The sequence below is a fragment of the Anabrus simplex genome, chromosome 1 (assembly GCF_040414725.1).
Source record: "Anabrus simplex isolate iqAnaSimp1 chromosome 1, ASM4041472v1, whole genome shotgun sequence".
Taxonomy (NCBI): domain Eukaryota; kingdom Metazoa; phylum Arthropoda; class Insecta; order Orthoptera; family Tettigoniidae; genus Anabrus; species Anabrus simplex.
This window is the reverse complement of record NC_090265.1, coordinates 349,874,909-349,898,326: the sequence shown is the minus strand read 5'-3', so window position 1 is coordinate 349,898,326 and position 23,418 is coordinate 349,874,909. Positions and strand designations below refer to the sequence as shown.

The window sequence follows — 23,418 nt, the reverse complement described above, 5'->3', positions numbered from 1 at the left end:
ATTACAAGATGTGAAGCTTGCATTGCAGCTGAAGGAGATCACTTTCAGCACCGTCTGTAAATACTGGTGAGTTCAGTTTAATTTCCTAGTTGATTTATTTATTTGTTTATTCATTTACTTATTTGTCCAGAGCATCTATGTAGCTGGCGAGTTCAGTTTCGTTTAGTTTCTATAAGCACAATCATGCTGCTTCTTTGAGCCGACTATGCCTGCTTATCATGGCGGGCACTGCGCTCGTTGTCTCCGCTTCCCAGCGCGCCTAATCCTCGGCACTCCGCTCTGAATTTTCAAATTAATAACCCTGTATAAGGCTGTCATAATCCAACAACCTCAACTACTATTCACTTAAGCAATTACGCCTAAACTACAGCTGTAATTATTCTTCTAGTATGGCAATGTGAATATCAAACCTGGGTAATGCTGAATATGCTATCTTCTTTACTTGAAAGTTATGGCACGGTAGTAACTTTACTACAGGACCAATAAGGCAACTTAAATCTCCTGGAGAATTCACTGCTTCCTGAAGCTGTAACATATAAATGGGCAGATGGCAAATATTAAAGAAATATAAATTCAGCTTTCTTTTTTCCCTTAGATGTGACTGTATACTCTTCAGCATTGTTAATGCATTTTTGAACACTACGCTAAATCTATAGCACACACTTTTTCAAGAAACTGAAGAAAGCTCTCAGTAAACATTAAACTTTTTTTTTCTTTTTTTTTTTTTTTTGTACGAAGCTTTAAAAGAGAAGTCCTCCTTACCTGATAAAGCAAAATTTTAAAATCTGGACTATTAGGATTGATACTCTCTTTCAGGAGATTAGCTGCCAGCACTTCTGGAGCTTGCATTGTCTTTAAAATGGCATTGATATGCCCAGACGTCACTAAAGAACACTAATGCACTCGACAATAGCAAAGAGGTATATCTAGCAAGTTAATGACCTGATTCATATTCTAAAACACAATGCAACTTCGTGTACGGATGCAAAGAATGTGTCATTTCACAGATATGTCTTCACATCACCACAAGCTATAATAACACCGCACACACCTCCATTTCACGACTGATCAGGGTATCAAAGTTTGCATTTGCAAATAACAACTCTAGAAGTTGGCAATAGGTACCATGATAGCAGTTTGGCCAAAACAAATCATTCTATGAAGGAAATATCAAAGATTTTATATTGAATATCCGACGTATAACGTTGATGTCTTTATTGTTAAATCACTGAGTTTTATCCATTTTACCTGAAAATATCTTTCCTGCAGAATTACATATCTATTTACGAACTTAGTTCTGTAGTTTTATTTTGTACTTCATTTGTTCATTACATTTGAAAGGTTTGTAGTATTGTTAACATAACAAACTAGAAACTACTACCTATTTGTACAGTAGTGGACGTAGTGGTGTTGTTCCGAATAGGTTAGACAGTTCCCTATTTCGCATTCTTTCACTGATTATCTTTTGGTATTTTAAAAATACGAGTTATTGAGAAACCTGTAGCATATGTTAAACAGTAGATTACCAATTGCACGAAGGGATACATTGGTGGCGTGTTTGCACGTAGATGGGCGGAGCAATTACAGGCGGCAAGTCTGAAAGAGTGTGCTCAAATTGGACGAAACGAATGTAGTGTTATACCTGGGGGTTTCATTAAATAGGAAATTATTATAATTTCCAATTATGTCTTCGGAAGATGATAAACACCGACTTTTGAATACCATATTTTTGGGTGAGGTACGTAAGTATTTTTATCTCTTGGAATATGAGTATTTAATAGGCCTACATTTGTTTACAAAGAGGTATCATATACTTGAAAGCTAGAAAAGCTGCTGGAATTGATTCGATTTATAGACAAAATATTTACGGTGTTTAATTACTGTTTGGACGAAGGAGCTATACCAAATGAATCGAGATTTGCTATAGTAACCCCAGTGTACGAAGGAAAGGGTGATAAACATGAAGGAGATAATTACAGGCCAGTCAGCTTAACAGGTGTTGTTTTGGGAAAGCATTCTTTTGGAGGCAGTGGTAAAGAAGTAGGGGACTGGAAATAATAATAATAATAATAATAATAATAATAATAATAATAGTGGTTCATGTTTGTGGGTTACTGTAGTCACGTTCTAGTTCGTGAACCATGGGCAACGGCTGAGTGGCCTAGTAAGTGGTCCTGAGAGTCGGGATACCAGTTGCTATGGAATGGGAGTGGGCATCTCGGACATATTCTGAGTCCTGGCCCTCCTTGTGCTCAGGCGGCTAGGAGTATACAATTCACCTGTGGTCCATGACCCGTTAGAGGAGAGATCCTCACTTGGACTATGTGCAAGTAGGGCAGCATCCCGCTTCATGAATTTACCGAGCTCAGAACACTTTAAGCAAGCCTCGGACCTATAGGAGTAATGGAGTCCCACTCCCATTTGACAGACGAGGGACTCCTTGGAAACAACTTGGCGAACGAAATGGAATTCGATGGGGAGCTATCAATATTAATGGGGCTTATGGAAGAAAGAAGGTAGAACTGGCTGAGTCAGCAAAGAGGATGTATCTGGATGTGCTAGGAGTAAGTGATATTCGGGTAAGGGGAGATAATGAGGAAGAGATAGGAGATTATAAAGTGTACTTGACGGGTGTTAGAAAGGGAAGGGCAGAGTCTGGGGTAGGGCTCTTTATCAGGAATACCATTGCACGCAACATAGTTTCTGTTAGGCACGTAAATGAGCGAATTATGTGAGTAGATTTGTCAGTGGGAGGAATTAGGACAAGAATTGTGTCCGTGTATTCACCATGTGAGGGTGCAGATGAGGATGACGTTGACAAGTTTTATGAAGCATTGAGTGACATCGTGGTCAGAGTCAATAGCAAGGATAGAATAGTGCTAATGGGCGATTTCAATGCAAGAGTTGGGAATAGAACTGAAGGATACGAAAGGGTGATTGGTAAATGTGGGGAAGATATGGAAGCTAATGGGAATGGGAAGCGTTTGCTGGACTTCTGTGCTAGTATGGGTTTAGCTGTTACAAATACATTCTTCAAGCATAAGGCTATTCACCGCTACACATAGGAGGCTAGGGGTACCAGATCCATAATAGACTATATCTTAATTGACTTTGAATTCAGGAAATCTGTTAGCAATGTATGAGTTTTTCGCGGATTTTTCGATGATACAGACCACTATCTGATCTGTAGTGAACTAAGTATCTGTAGGCCTAGGGTAGAGAAAGTGAAATCTGTCTGCAAACGAATAAGGGTAGAAAATCTCAGGACGAGGAAATTAGACAGAAGTACATGGATATGATTAGTGAGAAGTTTCGAACATTAGACAGTAAGCACGTTCAGGATATAGAAAATGAATGGGTGGCATACAGGGATAGTGTAGTAGAAACAGCAAGGGAATGCCTAGGAACAACTGTGTGTAAAGATGGGAAAAGGCGAACATCTTGGTGGAATGATGAAGTGAGAGCAGGCTCTAAACGTAAAAAGAAGGCTTATCAGAAATGGCTCCAAACAAGGGCTGAGGCAGACAGGGATTGGTACGTAGATGAAAGAAACAGAGCAAAACAAATAGTTGTTGAATCCAAAAAGAAGTCATGGGAAGATTTTGGCAATAACCTGGAAAGGCTAGGTCAAGCAGCAGGGAAACCTTTCTGGACAGTAATAAAGAATCTTAGGAAGGGAGGGAAAAAGAAAATGAACAGTGTTTTGAGTAATTTAGGTGAACTCATAATAGATCCCAGGGAATCACTGGAGAGGTGAAGGGAATATTTTGAACATCTTCTCAATGTAAAAGAAAATCATAATGGTGGTGTTGCAGACAGCCAAGCTCATGGGGAGGAGGAAAAGGATTTTGGTGAAATTATGCTTGAGGAAGTGGAAAGGATAGTAAATAAACTCCATTGTCATAAGGCAGTAGGAATAGATGAAATTAGACCTGAAAATGGTGAAGTATAGTGGGAAGGCAGGGATGAAATGACTTCATAGAGTAGTAAAATTAGCGTGGGGTGTTGGTAAGGTACCTTCAGATTGGACAAAAGCAGTCATTGCACCTATCTATAAGCAAGGGAACAGGAAGGATTGCAACAACTATCGAGGTATCTCATTGATTAGTATACCAGGCAAAGTATTCACTGGCATCTTGGAAGGGAGGGTGCGATCAGTCGTTGAGAGGAAGTTGGATGAAAACCAGTGTGGTTTCAGACCACAGAGAGGCTGTCAGGATCAGATTTTCAGTATGCGCCAGGTAATTGAAAAATGCTACAAGGGGAATAGGCAGTTGTGTTTATGTTTCGTAGATCTAGAGAAAGCATATGACAGGGTACCGAGGGAAAAGATGTTTGCCATACTGGGGACTATGGAATTAAAGGTAGATTATTAAAATCAATCAAAGGCATTTATGTTGACAATTGGGCTTCAGTGAGAATTGATGGTAGAATGAGTTCTTGGTTCAGGGTACTTACGGGGGTTAGACAAGGCTGTAATCTTTTACCTTTGCTGTTCGTAGTTTACATGGATCATCTGCTGAAAGGTATAAAATGGCAGGGAGGGATTCAGTTAGGTGGAAATGTAGTAAACAGTTTGGCCTATGTTGACGACTTGGTCTTAATGGCAGACTGTGCCGACAGCCTGCAGTCTAATATCTTGGAACTTGAAAATAGGTGCAATGAGTATGGTATGGAAATTAGCCTCTCGAAGACTAAATTGATGTCAGTAGGTAAGAAATTCAACAGAATTGAATGTCAGATTGGTGATACAAAGCTAGAACAGGTCGATAATTTTAATTATTTAGGTTGTGTGTTCTCCCAGGATGGTAATATACTAAGTGAGATTGAATTAAGGTGTAGTAAAGCTAATGCAGTGAGCTCGCAGTTGCGATCGGCAGTATTCTGTAAGAAGGAAGTCAGCTCCCAGACAAAACTATCTTTACATTGGTCTGTTTTCAGACCAACTTTACTTTATGGGAGCGAAAGCTGGGTGGACTGAGGATATCTTATTCATAAGTTGGAAGTAACAGACATGAAAGTAGCAAGAATGTTTGTTGGTACAAACAGATGGGAATAATGGCAGGAGGGTACTCGGAATGATGAGATAAAGTCTAATTTAGGAATGAACTCGATGGATGAAGCTGTACGCATAAACCGGCTTCGGTGGTGGAGTCATGTGAGGCGAATGGAGGAGGATAGGTTACCTACGAGAATAATGGACTCTGTTATGGAGGGTAAGAGAAGTAGAGGGAGACCAAGACGACGATGGTTAGACTCGGTTTCTAACGATTTAAAGATAAGAGGTATAGAACTAAATGAGGCCACAACACTAGTTGCAAATCGAGGATTGTGGCGACGTTTAGTAAATTCTCAGAGGCTTGCAGACTGAACGCTGAAAGGCATAACAGTCTATAATGATAATGTATGTATGTATGTATGTATGTATGTATGTATGTATGTATGTATGTATGTATGTATGTATAATAATAATAATAATAATAATAATAATAATAATAATAATAATAATAATTCCGAGGTATCTGTGGAACAGCAGAGGTGAAAGAAGGTGCGAGGGTGAACAGGTCCCAAAATACGAAATTAAAGTTAAGATAAAATTTAACAAGGTTATATTTTCTTTTATAGATTAAGAAATAACAAATAGAACAGGTACTCAGTAGCCGAAACACAATTCGAAAATGTACAATTACAATGATTACAGGATTTGGGCTCCGAGAGCCAGACACACAATTCTTTAGCTATAAGCCCAACCTTACGATATACAGAATTCATCAAAGGGGCAGAAGACCCCAATCATGCCTAGGAGCACTTGCTCCTCTTTACACGGTAAAGCCTCCTCGAGGCATACAACAACTCAATTTCAAGAAAGAGCAACTCGCTCTCAAAATTTAAGCCTATCAAAGGCCACACCAAACTCCACATTCAAGTTGTCCTCCAAGGACATGAAAACAGGGGTAAAAATACCCAACCTACTGAGGCCTATCAAGTAAAGAAACAGAAATATTACATGGCCTCGACAATACCAATTTGAAAGGAGGCGAAGCTGCGCTCCTAATACATTTTGTTTAAAACCTACTTGGTACTAGGCCGTTAATGCAAGGGCTAATCCCATACTGAGAAGGGGACTTATATGAGAAGACAATTTACATTACGCTAGACAGGAAGAAACGGTTGAGAAAATAAGTTCACCTCAAAGCAATATGAGTGGGAGCTCGAGAGGGTTAAGCACTCTCTATCCCAATATGTAGTTTAAAAGATAGAATAGATACTAAGTGTCTTTACATTTTAAGGGAAAGTTACATGGTAAAAGGCTTCGGACCTGCCCCGAGAATTAAACTGCTGAGCTAGCAAGAAAAGAATTTATTAAAAGGCCATTACCTTGTGGTTGAACTGCTGCTCGAAGAAAGAGGCGCTTCCCGCCCCCTGCTACGTACTTTACACACTGAAAGATGTTACTGAAGTGGCGCGGAGACCCGAAAATCAGCAGTTTATATACTCTCGCGGAAAGTTCGAGGCGTTTCAGGAATGAGAACACCCTCCCACAAGAATTTTATTGGTTAGGGTTAAGCAACATATCCAAGTTGAAGAAGATACACCTGATTGGTCATAAATTAATTAAAGAAATTCGGGATTGGCTAAATTCAAACCTGGCAGAAGGAAGGGGTTAATATTGCCAACATAAACAATAACTGAAAGAAATTTAACAAAGAACAAACTTATAAACACAAAATTTCTTCAAAAACATAGTTCTTTCACTTCGCACTAGGGTGCATAATTGTATTTCTTCAGTAGTGCCATCTGGAAGAGAATGTCCACACTTCTTACTACAGGCAAAACAAAAATACATCGAAAACGACCCAGTTTAGAAACTTCAAAATTTACAAGTAGTGACATCTTCTGAGAAACTTAAAAATTTACGCCGTAGATAAAGTTCAGGCTTCCGCCAGTAGGGTAGTTTCAACTGGCGCAAAGTTTGAATTAGCGGCATGGGGGTGTACCACCCGGTACAATAATAATAATAATAATAATAATAATAATAATATTGCTTTGAAAATTACTTACATGTGTTCAGCAGTCAATTTTGAGTATTTTCAGGTCCCGAAATGTAGGAATTTTAGTGATTTTATGGGTAATATTGGTAATAATTACTCATAGTGAAGTAGGAGTAGGCCTATGTATTTATTATAGTCATCAATTACCACAAGCTATAATAACACCGCACATACCTGCATTTCACGACTAATCAGGGAATCAAAGTTTGCAAATAACAACTCTAGAAGTTGGCAATATGTAACATAATAGCAGTTTAGCCAAAACAAATCATTTCTACTGTATTTTATCTCGGATTTTCATGTATCACTGTTTTTGTTGTATGTCTTTCTTCCCTTTTATTTTGCTGATGATGACCTCTAAGCCAGGTCGAAACATATCCAGGGTATTTTAAACAACTACCGGTATGTAACTTTTTAAACAGATCATTTAATGAATGGCAGAAGTGTATTGAATAGGTGGACCTTTTATAGTTGAATTTTGTCTTAGATATTCAAAGTCAATATGGAACCAGAGTGAAGTTTATTACTTGTAATAATTAGAAAGGGATGGGAAAAGGAAATGAATAGAGTTTTGGGTAAATCAGGTGAACTCAAAATAGATCCCAGGGAATCACTGGACAGGTGGAGGGAATATTTTGAAAATCTTCTCAACGAAAAAGGAATCTTCCTGGTTATGTTGTGAATGACCAAGCGCATGGGGAGGAGGACAATGATTGGTAAAATTACACTTGAGGAAGTGGAAAGTATTGTAAATAAACTTCACTCTCATAAAGCAGCAGGAATAGATGTAATTACCCTGAAATGGTGGAATATAGTGGGAAGGCAGAGACAAAATGGTTGCATAGAGGAATGAGATTAGCATGATGTGTTAGCAAGGCACTTTCTGATTAGACAAAAACAGTAATAGCACTTATCTATAAGCAAGGGAACAGGAAGGATTGCAAGGTATCTCACTGATCAGTATACCAGCCAAGGTGTTCCCTCTGGTATTTTGGAAGAGTAGTTGAGAGTAAGTTGGATGAAAACCAGTGTGGTTTCAGACCACAGAGGGGCTGTCAGGATCTGATTTTCAGTATGCACCAGGTAACTGAAAAAATGCTACGAGAGGAATAGGAAGTTATATTTAAGTTTCGTAAATGTAGAGAAGGCATGTGACAGAGTACCAGGGGAAATGAAGTTTGCTGTACTGGGGGACTTTGGAATTAAGGTTAGATTATTCAAATCAGTCAAAGGTATTTATGTTGACAATTGGGCTGCAGTGAGAATTGATGGTAGAATGAGTTATTGGTTCAAGGTACTCACAGGGGTTAAACAAGGCTGTAATCTTTCACCTTTGTTGTTCATAGTTTATTTGGATCATCTGCTGGAAGGTATTAAGTGGCAGGGTGGGATTCAGTTAGGTGAGAATGTAGTAAGCAGTTTGGCATATGCTGACATCTTAGTCTTAATGGCAGATTGTGCTGAAAGCCTGCAGTCTAATTTCTTGAAATTTGAAAATAGGTGTAACGAGTATGATATGAAAATGAGCCTTTCCAAGACTAAATTGATGTCAGTAGTTAAGAAATCCAAGAGAATTGAATGTCACATTAGGGATAGAAAGCTGGAACTGGTAGGTAAATTCAAGTACTTAGGATGTGTGTTCTCCCAGGATGGTAGTATAGGAAGTGAGATTGAATCAAGGTGCAGCAATGCTAATGCACTGAGTTTGCAGTTTCACTCTCTAGTATTCTGTAAGAACGAAGTCTGATCCTGCTGTTTACATCAGACTGTTTTCAGACCTACTTTGCTTTACGTGAATGTTGAATGGTCTTAGGATTGATATCTTATTCAGTAGTTAGAAGCAACAGACATGAAACTAGCAGGAATAATTTGTGGTACAAACAGGTGGGAACAATGGCAGTAGGGTACTCGGAATGAGGAGATAAAGGCTAAGTTAGGAATGAACTTGATGGATGAAGCTGTACGCATTGTCATGTCCTCCCTAGGACATGAACTCAGGACAGCTATTCCCTCCGAGGATCGAACCGAAGGAACGTAGGAGGAACTGTTGTACCTGACGTATTAGGATTAGTCGGCCTGAAAGGCTGGAAATTCAGTAGGCTACTTGAGTACAGGTACGGATAAAACACAATAGTAAGGATATAGTAATATATTTCATATTCACATAATTGAGAATTGTAGTTGAAGAGTAATATTTCAACTTATTGAGAAATCTTGAGCAAGAGAAGTCGTCACAATGCTAAAGTCAGTACATAGGTCAGGCTGTGGACAATGTTAAGACACACAGGAAATATACAGGGGATACAGGCCTCTGATTGGTCAGAACTAAGGAAAGTTTTATGGTAACGTAGATAGAATATTCTACAAGCTTCGGGAACAACTGGGTGGGGCTGCTAAGACTATATAAGCCCGAAGAAATTGCTGCTCAGGACTTCTACTAATAAATTGTGGACCAGTTTTAGCCAGAACCCTCGTTGGTCGACAGGGTGATTACACAATCGATGATAATAATAATGATAAGGTTTTCTTGAATTGTTCTTCGAGTAAGACAGCTGCTTGACAACTTCTCGCTCAAGACTTGCCTCAATACTTCAGTTGAGAATAGAAAATTCATTGAAGGATTCTACTCCATTGTTATCCTTCTTCTCTGCACCTTAGTTGAAACTTCCCAAATCCTAACATTCCAACCGCTCGGGAACGATCCAACCAACCTACCAGCCAGCCTGAAATTCTCCTACAAGCTTTAAACCTGTCTGTCACGACAGCATAAACCGGCTTTAATGGTGGGATCGTGTGGGGTGAATGGATGAGGATAGATTACCTTAGAAAATAATGGACTCAGTTATGGAGGGTAAGAATTAGAGACCGAGACAACGATGGTTAGACTAAGTTTCTAACAATTTAAGGATAAGAGGTATAGAACTAAACAAGGCCACAGGACTAGTTAGTTACAAATTGAAGATTGCAGCGGTAGTTAGTAAGTTAGTAAGTTAGTAAGTTAGTAAGTCTCTAATGAAGAAATATATATTATTTTGTTGAAAATCACCCAGAACAATCCTTGGTGCTTTCCTTTGGATCTCTTCCAGTTCTCGAATCAAGAAATCATGGGAGGCTCCCATACTCTGGAACCATACTTGAATTGAGGTCTTATGAATGACTTATACACACTTTACTTTACAGTTCTACCACAATCCCTAAATTCCCTCATAACCATATGAAGAGATCTGTAATATTTATTTACAACGTAATGTGATTTCCCCAACAAAGACCTTTCCTTAAATTAACATATAGGTACTTAGTGCATTCTCCATGAGGTACATTGTCCCCAGCATACTAATTAAAACTGAGGGTCTTTTCCTCTTCGAAACAGAAGGCAAGAACACGCAAAATTTCAATAGGTCAATGAACACATTAATAAAAAAAGATAACTTTGATTCAGGAAATCTCACACTTGACCTGATTTTATGGAATGTAGAAGGAATAAGAGGCTTGCTTTCAACAACTCCAGAAAATCCTTGGGCAGGACATGATATAATTATAATCACAGAAACAGTGCTGACAGAGAGGATGGACTTTTTACAAAGGTGAAAAATGAGAGTATCCTCCTAATTCAATACAATAAATATTCCGTCATTAGACGGAGTAAACAAATTCAAACATGTTTCGGCTCGTTTGAGCCATCTTCAGTGAAAAATGAGGGGAGTTTGAAATAATTTACATAATATAAGTTGAAAAAATGCTAAAAAACATAATGAAGGAGCAAATGAAGAAACAAACCAAAGAGAGCCTAGACGGAAACAAAAATAGCACAAATATACAATATTTACATCAATATGCGGAGCGAAAAACAACTCATTGCGACAAAATTCAGCGAAAAGGTGTTAATTTAAAATAATAATTGAAACTAAAAACTATGTTAACCTAAGAAAACAAAAGAATGAAAAAACAAATGATGCAGATGGAAATGTACAATAGAAGCACATGGTGAGGTTGTGGACCTCATAGTTTACAAAATATTGTTTAGTAACAATAACAAAACAGGTTGAAATCACTGTCGGAAATCATCCTTGTAGAAACCCATCACATTAAATTGGTCAGGAGGGGAGCGGGAGCAAACATTTCTGAGAAACCAAGCCTGATATAACGTGCAGGCGAAAAGCCTGTGACAAGGAAAAGACACCAATGAAATTTAAAGCTTTAGAAACAGCAGCATTCCCTTTTACAAGATAATAGATACGCCAGGCTACTACAGCAAACACGCATCATCAATTCAGAAGGATCGAGGAAGGCGAGAAGGAGGAGTGACCTGCATGTACAACAACAAAATGGGAAGGCTTAGAGATACAATAATAGATAAAAACTTAGTAATCTTGAAAGCAGAAGAAATTACGATAGTAGGAACATATATTAGCCCGTTGTAAAAAGTGGAAGACACTGTTGAGCAAATAGCCAAACTTCTAGCCTTTACTGACAAGGATGAAAATGTAATATTAGCTGGAGATTTTAACTGTTGTCTGGATAAACAGAATAGCAAAACAGATATCGTATTAGAAATGCTGCTCACGGAAGGATACCGTCTAATCAGTAAAAGTGAGGAGGTCACCTGCTTGGCTCCAAACAGTTCCAGTGCCATCGATTTAATCTTCTACCGAGGAAGAAATATTAAACTGATAGGACATTAGATTATGAGAATTCAAGGTATCGCCACACAAAGGAAACATCTACCAGTATCGGCAAATTTCTTAATTAGACAAAAGGTCCCACATGAAACAGAGTATATACACATAAGATCAAGAAGTATAGACGAAAACAAACTCAGGGAAAACAGCCAAAGAATAAGAGAAGACTCATCAGCTCATTGAGGAAGGTAATCTCGAAACAGCTTTAGGTATCATCAATGGAATAATAAGGGATTCTTTGTTCCACAAGAAACCTTGGAAGTCCAAAGAATGGTTTGATGCAGAATGCTACATAGAAAGTAGAAAAATGCTTTACTTACTGCATATAGCCAGAAGACTTAAAACTGTAACCATCTTACAAGCTTACGCGACACAACGAAGAAGTTATAAACGATTATTGGAAACGAAAAGGAACAATTATACTGAAATGCAGGAACAACAGAAAGCGCAAGAAACTTTAAGAGATCCTTTTATGGCTTTAAAGAGGAAAAGGGTGAATCCATCAAATAAATATGAATAAATGGGAAAACCACTTTAATAATCTATATATATAAAATAACTTGTCCTGACTGACTGACTGACTGATTCATCATCGCCGAGCCAAAACTACTGGACATAAAGAAATGAAATTTTGGAGATATATTCATATTAAGATGTAGGTGCTCGCTAAGAGAGGATTTTTGGATATTCCGTCGCTAAGGGGGTGAAAAAGGGGGTTAAAATTTTAAAATGAGTGTATCTATATCTCAAAACTTTAAAAGTTTACAGATGTAAAAATTGGTATTTAGAATCTTCTTTAAAAATAAGGAAACACGTATTTTTTTGTTTTCAGAAAATCCCAATAGGAGGGGTGAAAAAGGGTGAAAATGGGGGAAAATGGGTTGAATGCCTTTAATCAGGATACCGGTACTTATATCTCAGAAACTGAAGATATTACAGATCTGAAAATTGGTACTTTTGATCTCTTTTAAAAATAAAGAAACACGTATTTTTTTGTTTTTGGAAAATCCAATTAATGGGAGGGTGAAAAGGGGGTGAATATTTAAAATGAGTGAATCTATATCTCCAAACTTTTAAAGTTTGCAGATGTAAAAATTAGTATTTAGAATCTTCATTAAAAATAAAGAAACATGTATTTGTTGTTTTCGGAAAATCGCAATAGGGGGAGTGAAAAGGGGTGAAAAACGGGTTGAATGCCTTTAATGAGGCTACTTATATCTCAGAAACTGCAGATATTACAGACCTGAAAATTGGTGTTTGGGATCTCCTTTAAAAATAAAGAAACACATATTTTTTTGTTTCTGGAAAACCCAATTAAGGGGGGTGAAAAGGGGGTAATATTTTAAAATGAGTGTATCTATATCTCAAAACTTTTAAAGGTTATAGATGTAAAAATTGGTACTTAGAATCTCCTTTAAAAATAAAGATAGGCGTATGTTTTGTTTTCGGAAAATCTTAATAGGAAGGGTGGAAAAGGTTGAAAAAGGGGTCGAATGCATTTCATGAGTCTACTTATATTTCCGAACGTGAAGATATTACAGACCTGAAAATTGGTGTTTGGGATCTCCTTTAGAAATAAAGAAACACGTATTTTGTTTGTTTGTTTGTTTGTGGAAAATCCAATTAATGGGGGGTGGGGGAAATGGGGTGATATTTTAAAATGAGTGTATCTATATCTCAAAACTTTTAAAGTTTACAGATGTAAAAATTGGTAGTTAGAATCTCCTCTAAAAATAAAGGAACACGTATTTTTTTGTTTCCTGTAAATCCTAATAGGAAGGGTGTAAAAGGGTGAAAAATGGGTTGAATGCCTTTAATGAGGATACACATATCTCAGAAACGAAAGATATTACAGAACTGAAAATTTGTATATGGGATCTCCTTTAAAAATAAAGAAACGCGTATTTTTTAGTTTTTGGAAAATCCAATTATTGGCGATTAAACAGGAGTGGCAAATTGGGGTGAATTTTTTGAAAGACTATATCAACAGAATATCTTGGAAACGTAAAATGTTACAGACTTAAAAAGTGGGTGTTTGGAGTCTCCTGTAAATGTAAAGAAACATAGGTGATTTGTTTTTGGAAACTCCACTTAAGGGGAACTCAAAAGGGGTGAAATTTTAAAATGAGTATTTTTACAGTATATCTAAAAAACTTAACATGTTACAGAAGTGAAAAATGGTATTTTTTATCTCTATTAAACATAAAGAAACGGGCACTTTTAGTTTTCGCAAATACCACTTGAGTGGTGGTGGCGGTGGTGGTGGTGGTGGTGGGGTAAAAGTGACTGAAAATGGTATTGAATTATTTTAATTAGGCTACTGATATCTCAAAAATGAAGATGTTACAGACGTGAAAATTGATATTTGCAATGTGCTTTAAAAGTAAAGAAACACGTATTCTCGGCAAATGCAATGAAGGGGGGGGGGGTGAAGGAATTGAAAAATTAATTGACTTAATTGATTGAGAATACATACATCTAATAAAAACTAAAGTTGTTACAGACGTGAAAATTCGTATTTGGATCTCCTTTAAAAAAAAGAAAAGCGCGTTTTGGTGGGGAAACCATCTTGGAGGGCGGGAGTGTAGAGTTGAATTCCTTTCGTGAGGACACATAAATCAAAAACTGAAGAAGTGAGAGTCGTGATAATTGGTATTTAGAAAAACCTTTACTATTAAAGAAACAAGTATTTTTTGCGGGAAAATTCACTTGAGGGGGGGGGGGAGTATTGTGAAATGAAGTGAAAAAAGTAAATTATTTTTATGGGGATACTTATATCTCAGAACTGAAGGTAATAGACGTGAACATTGGTGTTTGGAATCTCCCTTAAACATAAAGAAACAAGAATTCTTTTAATTTCGTTTTATTGGGGGGGGGGGGGGGTGGCGGTAAATAAACTTAACGGCGGTGGGGTGTAGAAGGAGGTGAGACCAATTGATTTTACTGTTATTAATGTACTTATAAGGATCCTCCGTTGCTCAGGCGGCAGCGCACCGGCTTCTCACAGCTGGGTTCCGTGGATCAAATCCCGGTCACTCCATGTGACATTCGTGCTGGACAAAACGGAGGCGGGACAGGTTTTTCTCCGGATACTCCGGTTTTCCCTGTCATTAGCCATTCCAGCAAGACATAATAGTAATAATAATAATAATAATAATAATAATAATAATAATAATCCGGATCGTCGTCAAATGTGCGGACCGCGCTGGAAACGGCTCCTGGACGGGTAATGACTAAGAATGCAGTCCGGCCGCGGGTTCAGTGCCGCCAAGGCACCCAATATGACACCACGCCGGATCTCCTGAAGGATTTTATCCATATTAAAAATGATTATAGGAAAGGATGGCAAAGATTTACGGACCCAACTGACCGGGAGGAATACCTGAGCCTAGCCCGGGATGTACGAAATCGATTGCTGGAAAGGAAGATTGAAAAATGTGAGGAAACGTGCCGTAAAAAAAAAAAAATAGAAAACCAGTCAGATCGGGAATTTTTGTGGATTCTCGCAGAAAACGAGTCAGATCGCGAATTTCGGCGGATTATATATCTAAAACAATAAGCATTCAATTATAAATTTCAGTATAATACCGTAGCGAAGCACGGGTATCTTGCTAGTGTATTAAATACAGGAGGAGGAACATCAGCACTAAGATGTCTTAAAATGTAGTTCGACAAAAAATCTACAAATAACAATAGATAAAGTGACGAGAACAATTCAAGACACTAAAAAACACAAAGCAGCTGGTCCGGATGGAATTTACACCGAGAATCTAAAAGACACTTTACAGTTGCTAGCACCTTATTGGACCAAACTATTCAATAAATGTTTAGAAATGGGTAGAATCCCGGAGAGCTGGAGGACGTCCTACATAAAAATCTTATATAAGGGAAAAGGAGAGCCTGGTGATGAAAACTCGTATAAAGGGATAGAGAACTACAACATGAAAGTATATACAAAAATCATTAATCAAAAACTTAACGAATTAATAGATGATCATCTTCCAGAGGAACAATTCGGGTTCAGGAAAGGCAGAGGAACTCTACAAGCTGTCGCTAATTTACTAGATGAGGTGCAAGAAGCACTTAGGCATCAAAAAGGAAAATTTTATGCTGTATTCATTGACTTCAGTAAGGCCTTTGACTTGCTCAACAGATCAAAGTTAATGGAAAAATTAGATGGTATGATTGGAGCAGACAATTAACTTAAGATTGTAATAAATAATCTTCTAGCCTACAATAGTGTGAGAATAGATGATGGGGTATCACTCTCTTCCCCTATCACTCAAACAAATTGTGTGTTACAATGAGACCCCATTAGCCCTATGCTGTTTAACGTAGCTACAACAGACATCGCAAGAATAACAGATAATCTAGCGACAGTGCTTTATGCCTATGCAGATGACATGATAATAGGATTGAGAAACAGAGAAGACCTTCAGATCGCGGTAGATAGATTACAGGAATGGGCCGAAACAAATGACTTCCAGGTTAACAAGAACAAGATGGTCTGTATGGTTTTCAGAAAAGGAGGAAGAATAACAGCGACAGATAGAATTTCATATGCAGGGGTAGACTTGACTACAGTAAATAAGTTTCATTACCTTGGCATCACTCTACAAACGTCAGGATCTTCGTTCAAAATACATGTGAGGGAAAGAGCAGCAACAGCAATAAGATGAATTTACGATATACAAGACCCAACCAAAATATCAATAGGCTCGGCAATGAAACTTTTTCATGCAAAGATACTACCCATTCTGACATATGGCATAGATTTAATCTGGAACAAATTATCAACATCAGACCTAACTACCCTTGAAAAAGTGAAAGCTACATTTCTGAAAAGAATATTAGGTATTTCTAAGACATCTCCATCTAGACTAGCTTATGAGTTAGCTCAGGAGTCTTTCCTTATCGAAGATCTTAGATATCTTTCTGTACCATCGACACCTCAAACCATTGCTCACCTAAATCTGAGGTTAAGCAAAAGAGAAGAAATCTAGCCGGAGTTTTACGTGATGGGTGCTATGACAAGCAGAGACTGGATGGGCCCAAATAAGAACATGCGCAGTGCTATCAACAGGCTGGCTGTACACGGATTTCATCATAAGCCATGTGTAAAAGAGATATATCACGAACCAAGCGACGAATGCGTGTGCAAATTATGTGGGAAAATATGTAAACGATACCACTTCAGTAAGTGTAGCAAAAGACTTTACATGAATATAGTAAAGAGTAGAACAATTTATATATGGCTATTGGCTGCAATAAAACTTTATTATTTTCCTCTTTGTGAAACTCAAAACCTGATATTTCACTCCATTTGTCAGCATTCCATGGTCTGCTGTTCATCTCAACACATTGCCAAGGGTATTTTGCAGTTGCTCACAATCCTGTAACTTATTTACTTCAGTGTTTAGTATGACATCATCTGCAGAAAGTCTTATCTATTACTCCATTCCTTTAATTATGTATATATGTACTGTATATACTAGCAATATACCTCTGCTTTGTTTTAAATTGAGAGCTATCTTTCATTTTAAATTTTGGAGGGTCCACTGGTGGGTGAGCCTGTGAAATACACCCTCTGTTCATATGTCAAACTGATTTGTAGGAATGATTATTTTTTGGATCTAACACTCTTTTGAACCCCATACAATTAGCTTGTGTTAAAACCCTATGTTATTTAACATCTAGGATGTAGAAGCGACCAATCTATGCAATTTTGACTTCGTACTTTGAAGAGTAATGGAGGAATATTTTGTTTTAATGGTAAAATGTTTTAAAAATATATAACACCTAGGACACAGAAGACCAACCTTCATGTAAAACGTTAACTTCTTATGCAAATTTTTTTGGAAAAATGAATGTTGTATTTTTCAGAGTCAACCCCAATCTAAACTCCTTAGGGAAGAAACATTTTGAACCGGGTAAGTTGGCCGTGCGGTTAGGGGGTGTGCAGCTGTGAGCTTGCATCCGGGAGATAGTGGATTCTAACCCCACTGTCAGCAGCCCTGAAGATGGTTTTCCATGGTTTCCCATTTTCACACCAGGCAAATGATGGGTCTCTGCCTTAATTAAGGCAAAGTCCGCTTCCTTCCCACTCCTAAGCCTTTCCTATCCCATCGTCGCCATATGACGTATATGTGTCGGTGCAACGTGAAGCAAATTCTAAAAAAGAAAAAAAAAAAATTGAAACCGGGCTGAAAGGCTCTGATGGTTAAAGCTCTCGCTTTCTGAGTTGGCAAGTTTGATCCTGGCTCAGTCCAGTGGTATTTGAAGGTGGTCAAATACATCAGCCCAGTGTTGTTAGATTTACCAGCACATAAAAGAACTCTCGCAGGTCAACATTTCGGCACCTCAGTGTCTCCAAAAACAGTAAAAGTAGTTGGTGAGACTTAAAACGAATTGCATTTTATTATTTAAAATATTTGAAGTATATCATACTTTAATCGTTAAAAATTACAACTTCATATGTCAAACGGCTTTGGAAGGGTGAATAATTTCGTTTCCGGAGCTAACCTCATTTAACCCTTTAGGGGTGGAATATTTCCTATTTCACGCCTAGGATTTAAAATATATGCTGCCATTTGGTATTTTGTCTTCGTAAGTTAAACAGTTTCAGAGGAATTAGTACTTTTGTTTTAAGTTCTTAACCCCCATTTAACACCCTTAGGAATTAATCTCTTTTCAAACTTTCTGTTATTTAATACTTATGATACCATTTGAAATATTAAAAGTTAAACGGTTCTGGAGAAACAAATATTTTTGTCATCAGTGCTCTCCCCCTCCCCCCCTCCTCCCGCGCTATCAAAACTCTGTTGAGGTGTATTGTTTTAAGACCACTTCTGGTTTAAAATCTAAGACCTGAGGAGCACCAATTATGTGAAATTTTTACTTCGTAAGTTAAGTGAAAACATTTCAGAAAAATGAATATCATCAGGCCTCACCCCCAGTCAAAACTTCTAAAGGATGTATTGTTTCAAGACCACTTCTTATTTAAAATCTAAGACATATAGGATCAACCATCTTTTGAAATTTCAGTCTCATGTGTGCCCCTCACCACACACACACACGTACTAACGCAAATACTTACCTCGTGGACTGGTCAGAACAGGCTAAATCAGCCCAGAGCTGGACTCATACCTCATCAATCAATGATAGGAAGCAGAAAGGTGATAACCCGCACCCCCAAATAAAAGAATGGGATCAAAAATATAAATTTATTAACACAAGTAGGAATTCAAATAAAACTATAAAGTGAACAAAAATTAAGAGGGGATACAGGAAAGAGATTACCTACATATCACAGACGTAAGGGCTTTAAAACGCGCAGTTGTGTTTCCCATAATAAGTGCCGTCTGGTAGATATTAAAAAAAATTGTAAGGGAACGTTGTGAATTGCAATTACAATAGAATTAGAATATACCTCTTCCTTGGAGAAGTAATTAATTCTGCGGAACGAAGCATCTCTTTCACCAAAGCAAGGTCCGGCTCCATGGCTAAATGGTTAGCGTACTGGCCTTTAGGCACAGGGGTTCCGGGTTCGATTCCCGGCAGGGTCGGAAATTTTAACCATAGTTGGTTAATTCCACTGGCCCAGGGGTTGGGCGGTTGTGTCGTCTTCATTATCATTTCATCCTCATCATGACGTGCAGGTCGCCTACGGGTGTCAAATCAAAAGACCTGCATCTGGCAAGCCGAACTTGTCCTCGGATACTCCTGGCACTAAAAGCCATATGCCATTTCATTTTTTTTTTTTGTACCAAAGCAAGAAGTTGGATACGTACAATGAAAGCAAACATTTACTTTCTTAAATCACACAAACGAGCATTCGGTAATACCAGACACTAGTTCAAATCGCATTTTATTTAAAAGACACAGTTCCCAACAATCATGTGTATAAGGATCCGCATCTCCAGACAATAAAACAAAAGAACACCAGGAAGATGGCCCGGCAAGAAACGAAAGAAGGAAGACAATATATGAAAGATGAGAGGTTGCCATAATTACGAGATCGTTAGATGTATCCAACAATGAAAAAGGTAAAATGGAGAGCAAGTCTTTAAAATAAACAATCAAACCAGCGTATAAGCTGCTAACACAAGCAAATAAAAAGAAAAATAAGGGTGGTGTTAAATAGACACCTGTGAGATACGGAAAAATAACATATATTCAAACAAATAAATCCACGCCAACTCACGCACGGTGTAGAGACCAAATGTGTGCAGGACAAAATGAATATTTCTGTCAAGACACGTTACGAGGAAGCTCATACTGCATGATAAATAAGGTCAAGGCCCAAGGATCACCGTATAATAGTTAGGCTTATCCAGTTACGATCATGACCTTTATCTAGTATCCACGCTAGATGACATATTCATATCGCCTCTCTTAGGGCGAACATGAATCACACAACATTAGCATTAATGCAACATCTACTCCAACACAAGCTCAGCCAGTCATAACCATGAAGAAAACATAGCGTAGGTTGTCAATTCAGAACAACAGGCACACACACATCATTCACAGAGAGCTATTTTCTGTTTCCACATATTGAATAATTTGCACGAAAAATAAACGCACACAAGAGAAGCAAATAAAACCTACAGCAAATGAAAATTAAAAAACCTGTAGAACAGGGTCTCAGTACGAGATCAGCATAACTACGGTAAACCAAAAGTCAAAATAAATACCTTACATCCCGAAGAACAGAACCAGCAGATTCTATATAATCAAAATCATTGACTCTGAGCAGAGAGTCGCAAAGGGTGGACGATAAATCCATTTGATAAAACACACAAAATCTAGTGCAATCATTTTGTAGCTTAATGTTTCTACCTTCCTCGCATCAGACATTGTTGTCTCTCTCAGAGAGCAGAAGGCAAAGAAGTGTCACAAGAGAGAGATGCTTTTTCGGATATTGATGGTATGAGACTCCATCTGTCAAGGAGAAGCTAAAGATACGTCATGTTTGGGAGTATTACAAATTGATAAGTTCGAGACATTGCCGCGAGAGCGGAGTCAGACTGGTGCAACACAAGGACAAACTTGGTGTGGCACATATGTCAAACAGTTTCATGGAAATGAATATTTTTATCATCAGGCCTCACTCCAACCCCCACCCCGGTCCCCAATAGTTAAACTTCCTTAGGGCTATATTGTTTTTAAGACCACTTCATATTTAAAATTTAAGACGTATAGGAGGAACCATCATGTGAAATTTCAACCTTGTAATGTTAAACAGTTTCAGAGAAGTGAATACTTTTGTTTTCGGGTATTAACGCCCATTTGACCATTAACAGCTGAATTCTTTTTTAAACATCTAGTACATAAAGGAGCAATTATTGAGTGAAATGTTGAGTCCAGTGAACATTTTCAGAGAAATGAATATTTCAGTTTTTAGTTTTTTACCCTTGTTTCATCCCCTTATGGGTGGAATTTTTTGAAATTGTTCCTTAGCGAGCACCTACACTGTAATATAAATTTATCCCCAAAATTTAATTTCTTTATGTCTGGTAGTTTTGTATCTTTTGGTTAGTATCTTTGTAATCAAAAAAAAACAACAACTGAAAATCCACAGCCAGTTTCCTGTCATTCGACTGGGTCAGGAATGGAATGAATGAAGCCCCATCTAGTGGCAAGGATAGGAATTATGCTGGCTGCCAAAGCCTGTCTCACTGCTCTGGAGCAATGATTAATGAATGACAGATGAAATTAAATGATGTAGGGGAGTGTTGCTGAATGAAATATGGCAGGGAAAACCGGAGTACCCAGAGAAAAGCCTGTCCCACCGCCGCTTTGTCCAGCACAAATCTCACATTGAGTGACCGGGATTTGAACCACAGAACACAGTGGTGCCGCCTGATCCACGGAGGCTTGTAATCATAGATAATTTGTTTTTTTACAAGTTGCTTTACATTGCACCGACACAAATATGTCTTATGGCAACGACGGGACAGGAGAGGGCTAGGAGTGGGAAGAGATTGGCTGTGGCCTTAATTAAGGTACAGCCCCAGCATTTGCCTGGTGTGAAAATGGGAAACCATGGAAAACCATCTTCAGGTCTGCCGACAGTGGGATTCGAACCCACTATCTCCCGAATATTGGATTCTGGCCGCACTTAAGCGACTGCAGCTATCGAGCTTGACATAGATAAATTTCAGTACTTCACTAGTATTAGTCACTTCTTCTGTGTTGACATTGCCTTTTATATATATCTCGAAAACATAATGGTCCGACAACATTGCCTTGTGGAACCCCCTCTTAATCATACAGGATCAGGTAATGCTTTACCTGTTCTAGTTATCTGAGTTCTATTTTCTAGAAATTTAGACACCTGTTTAGTCTCTCTTTTGTCAAGTCAATAGTCCTCATTTTTATCAGTAGTCTCCCATCATCTACCCTATCAGATGCCTTGGATAGGTCAGTAGCGATGCAATCTATTTAACCTCCTGGATCAAATATCTGCTATATCTTGCTGGGATCCTACAAGTTGAGCCCCACTGCATTAACTTTTCCTAAAACTTTACTGCTTTCTCTCAAACAAATTAGTAATTTCACAAACATGTCTAATATAATTAGAAAGAATTCTTTCTTAGAGCTTATATGCAAGACATCAATCTGACTAGCCTGTAATTATCTGCTTTATGTTTATCACCCTTTCCTTTGCATACTGGGTTTATTATTGCAACTCTCCATTCATTTGGTATAGCTCCTTTTTGCAAACAGTAATGAAATAAGTACATCAGATGTAGTACTATGTGCCCAGCCATTGCCTTTAGTATGTATATCCCCAGAAATCTCATCAGTTCCTAGTTTTCAACTTTTGTATCTTTTTGTAACCATCTGTGTAATCATAGATGAATTTTGATACTTCACTAGTATTAGTCACTTCCTCTACATGGACATTATCCTTATATTGAACTATCTTTATACACTGCTGTTACATACTCTTCTGATAATGATAATCCACAGCCTGTTTTCAGTCATTCGACCGGGTCAGGAATGAAGTGAATTAAACCCCCATCTAGCAGCGAGGATAGGAAATGTGCCGTCTGCTGAAGCCTGTCACACTCCTCTAGGGCATTGATAAATGACTGAAATGAAATGTTAATGGGGAGTGTTGTTGGAATGCAATACGACAGGAAAAACTGGAGTACCCAGAGAAAAACCTCACCGATCTCCGCTTTGTCCAGCACAAATCTCACATGGAGTGACTGGGATTTAAACCACAGTATCCAGCGGTGAGAGGCCGGTGCACTGCCGCCTGAGCCATGGAGGCTTCACACATACTCTTCTGCCTTATTTAAATCCTCATATACAGTACACACACTCCCTTTTTTCATTAATGATGTCTTCCTGGAACCTTGTTTCTCCCTTTAAGTATCTAGGCCAATACATACGTTTCCATTTCCCACTAAAAATTCTTAGCTAATTTTTTTTGCTAAATTTAATTTCCCAGTAAGGTCCTTTGTCCCACTTTACTTCCAAAACCATTTCTCACTTGCATCTGCTTGTAAATCTCCTTATTTCTCTGTTATAATGTTGTGGTTCTTTCTTTCCCTTTCCTTATCACGTATTTTCACACTCCTCACCAACTGCTTTAAACCCATCCCATAGGCCATTTGCATTTTTAGTACCATTTTCCACCGATCATAATTATTTTCCCAAAACTCCCTCACACT

General features: G+C 38.1%; 2 protein-coding genes across 5 annotated transcripts in view; one reads left to right on the top strand and one right to left on the bottom strand.

Annotated features, from left to right (window-relative positions):
* Window positions 1-1,066, bottom strand: part of LOC136856780 (AP-4 complex subunit beta-1) — a 65,132-nt gene extending 64,066 nt beyond the window's left edge. Inside the window, exons 1-2 of the mRNA XM_067134885.2 lie at window positions 763-1,066; window positions 411-526 (exon numbers count right to left, since the gene is read on the bottom strand). Coding sequence (XP_066990986.2) covers window positions 411-526; window positions 763-849 — 203 coding nt within the window. The 5' untranslated portion in view covers window positions 850-1,066. The remainder of the gene's footprint in view (window positions 1-410; window positions 527-762) is intronic.
* A 324-nt stretch (window positions 1,067-1,390) lies between these two features.
* LOC136866052 (zinc finger CCHC domain-containing protein 17) overlaps window positions 1,391-23,418 on the top strand; it is a 182,755-nt gene continuing 160,727 nt past the window's right edge. For all 4 annotated transcript variants that reach the window (XM_067142699.2, XM_067142693.2, XM_067142717.2 and 1 more), the window contains exon 1: window positions 1,391-1,738. In XM_067142699.2, the coding sequence (XP_066998800.2) occupies window positions 1,685-1,738 (54 nt within the window). In that variant the 5' untranslated portion in view covers window positions 1,391-1,684. The remainder of the gene's footprint in view (window positions 1,739-23,418) is intronic.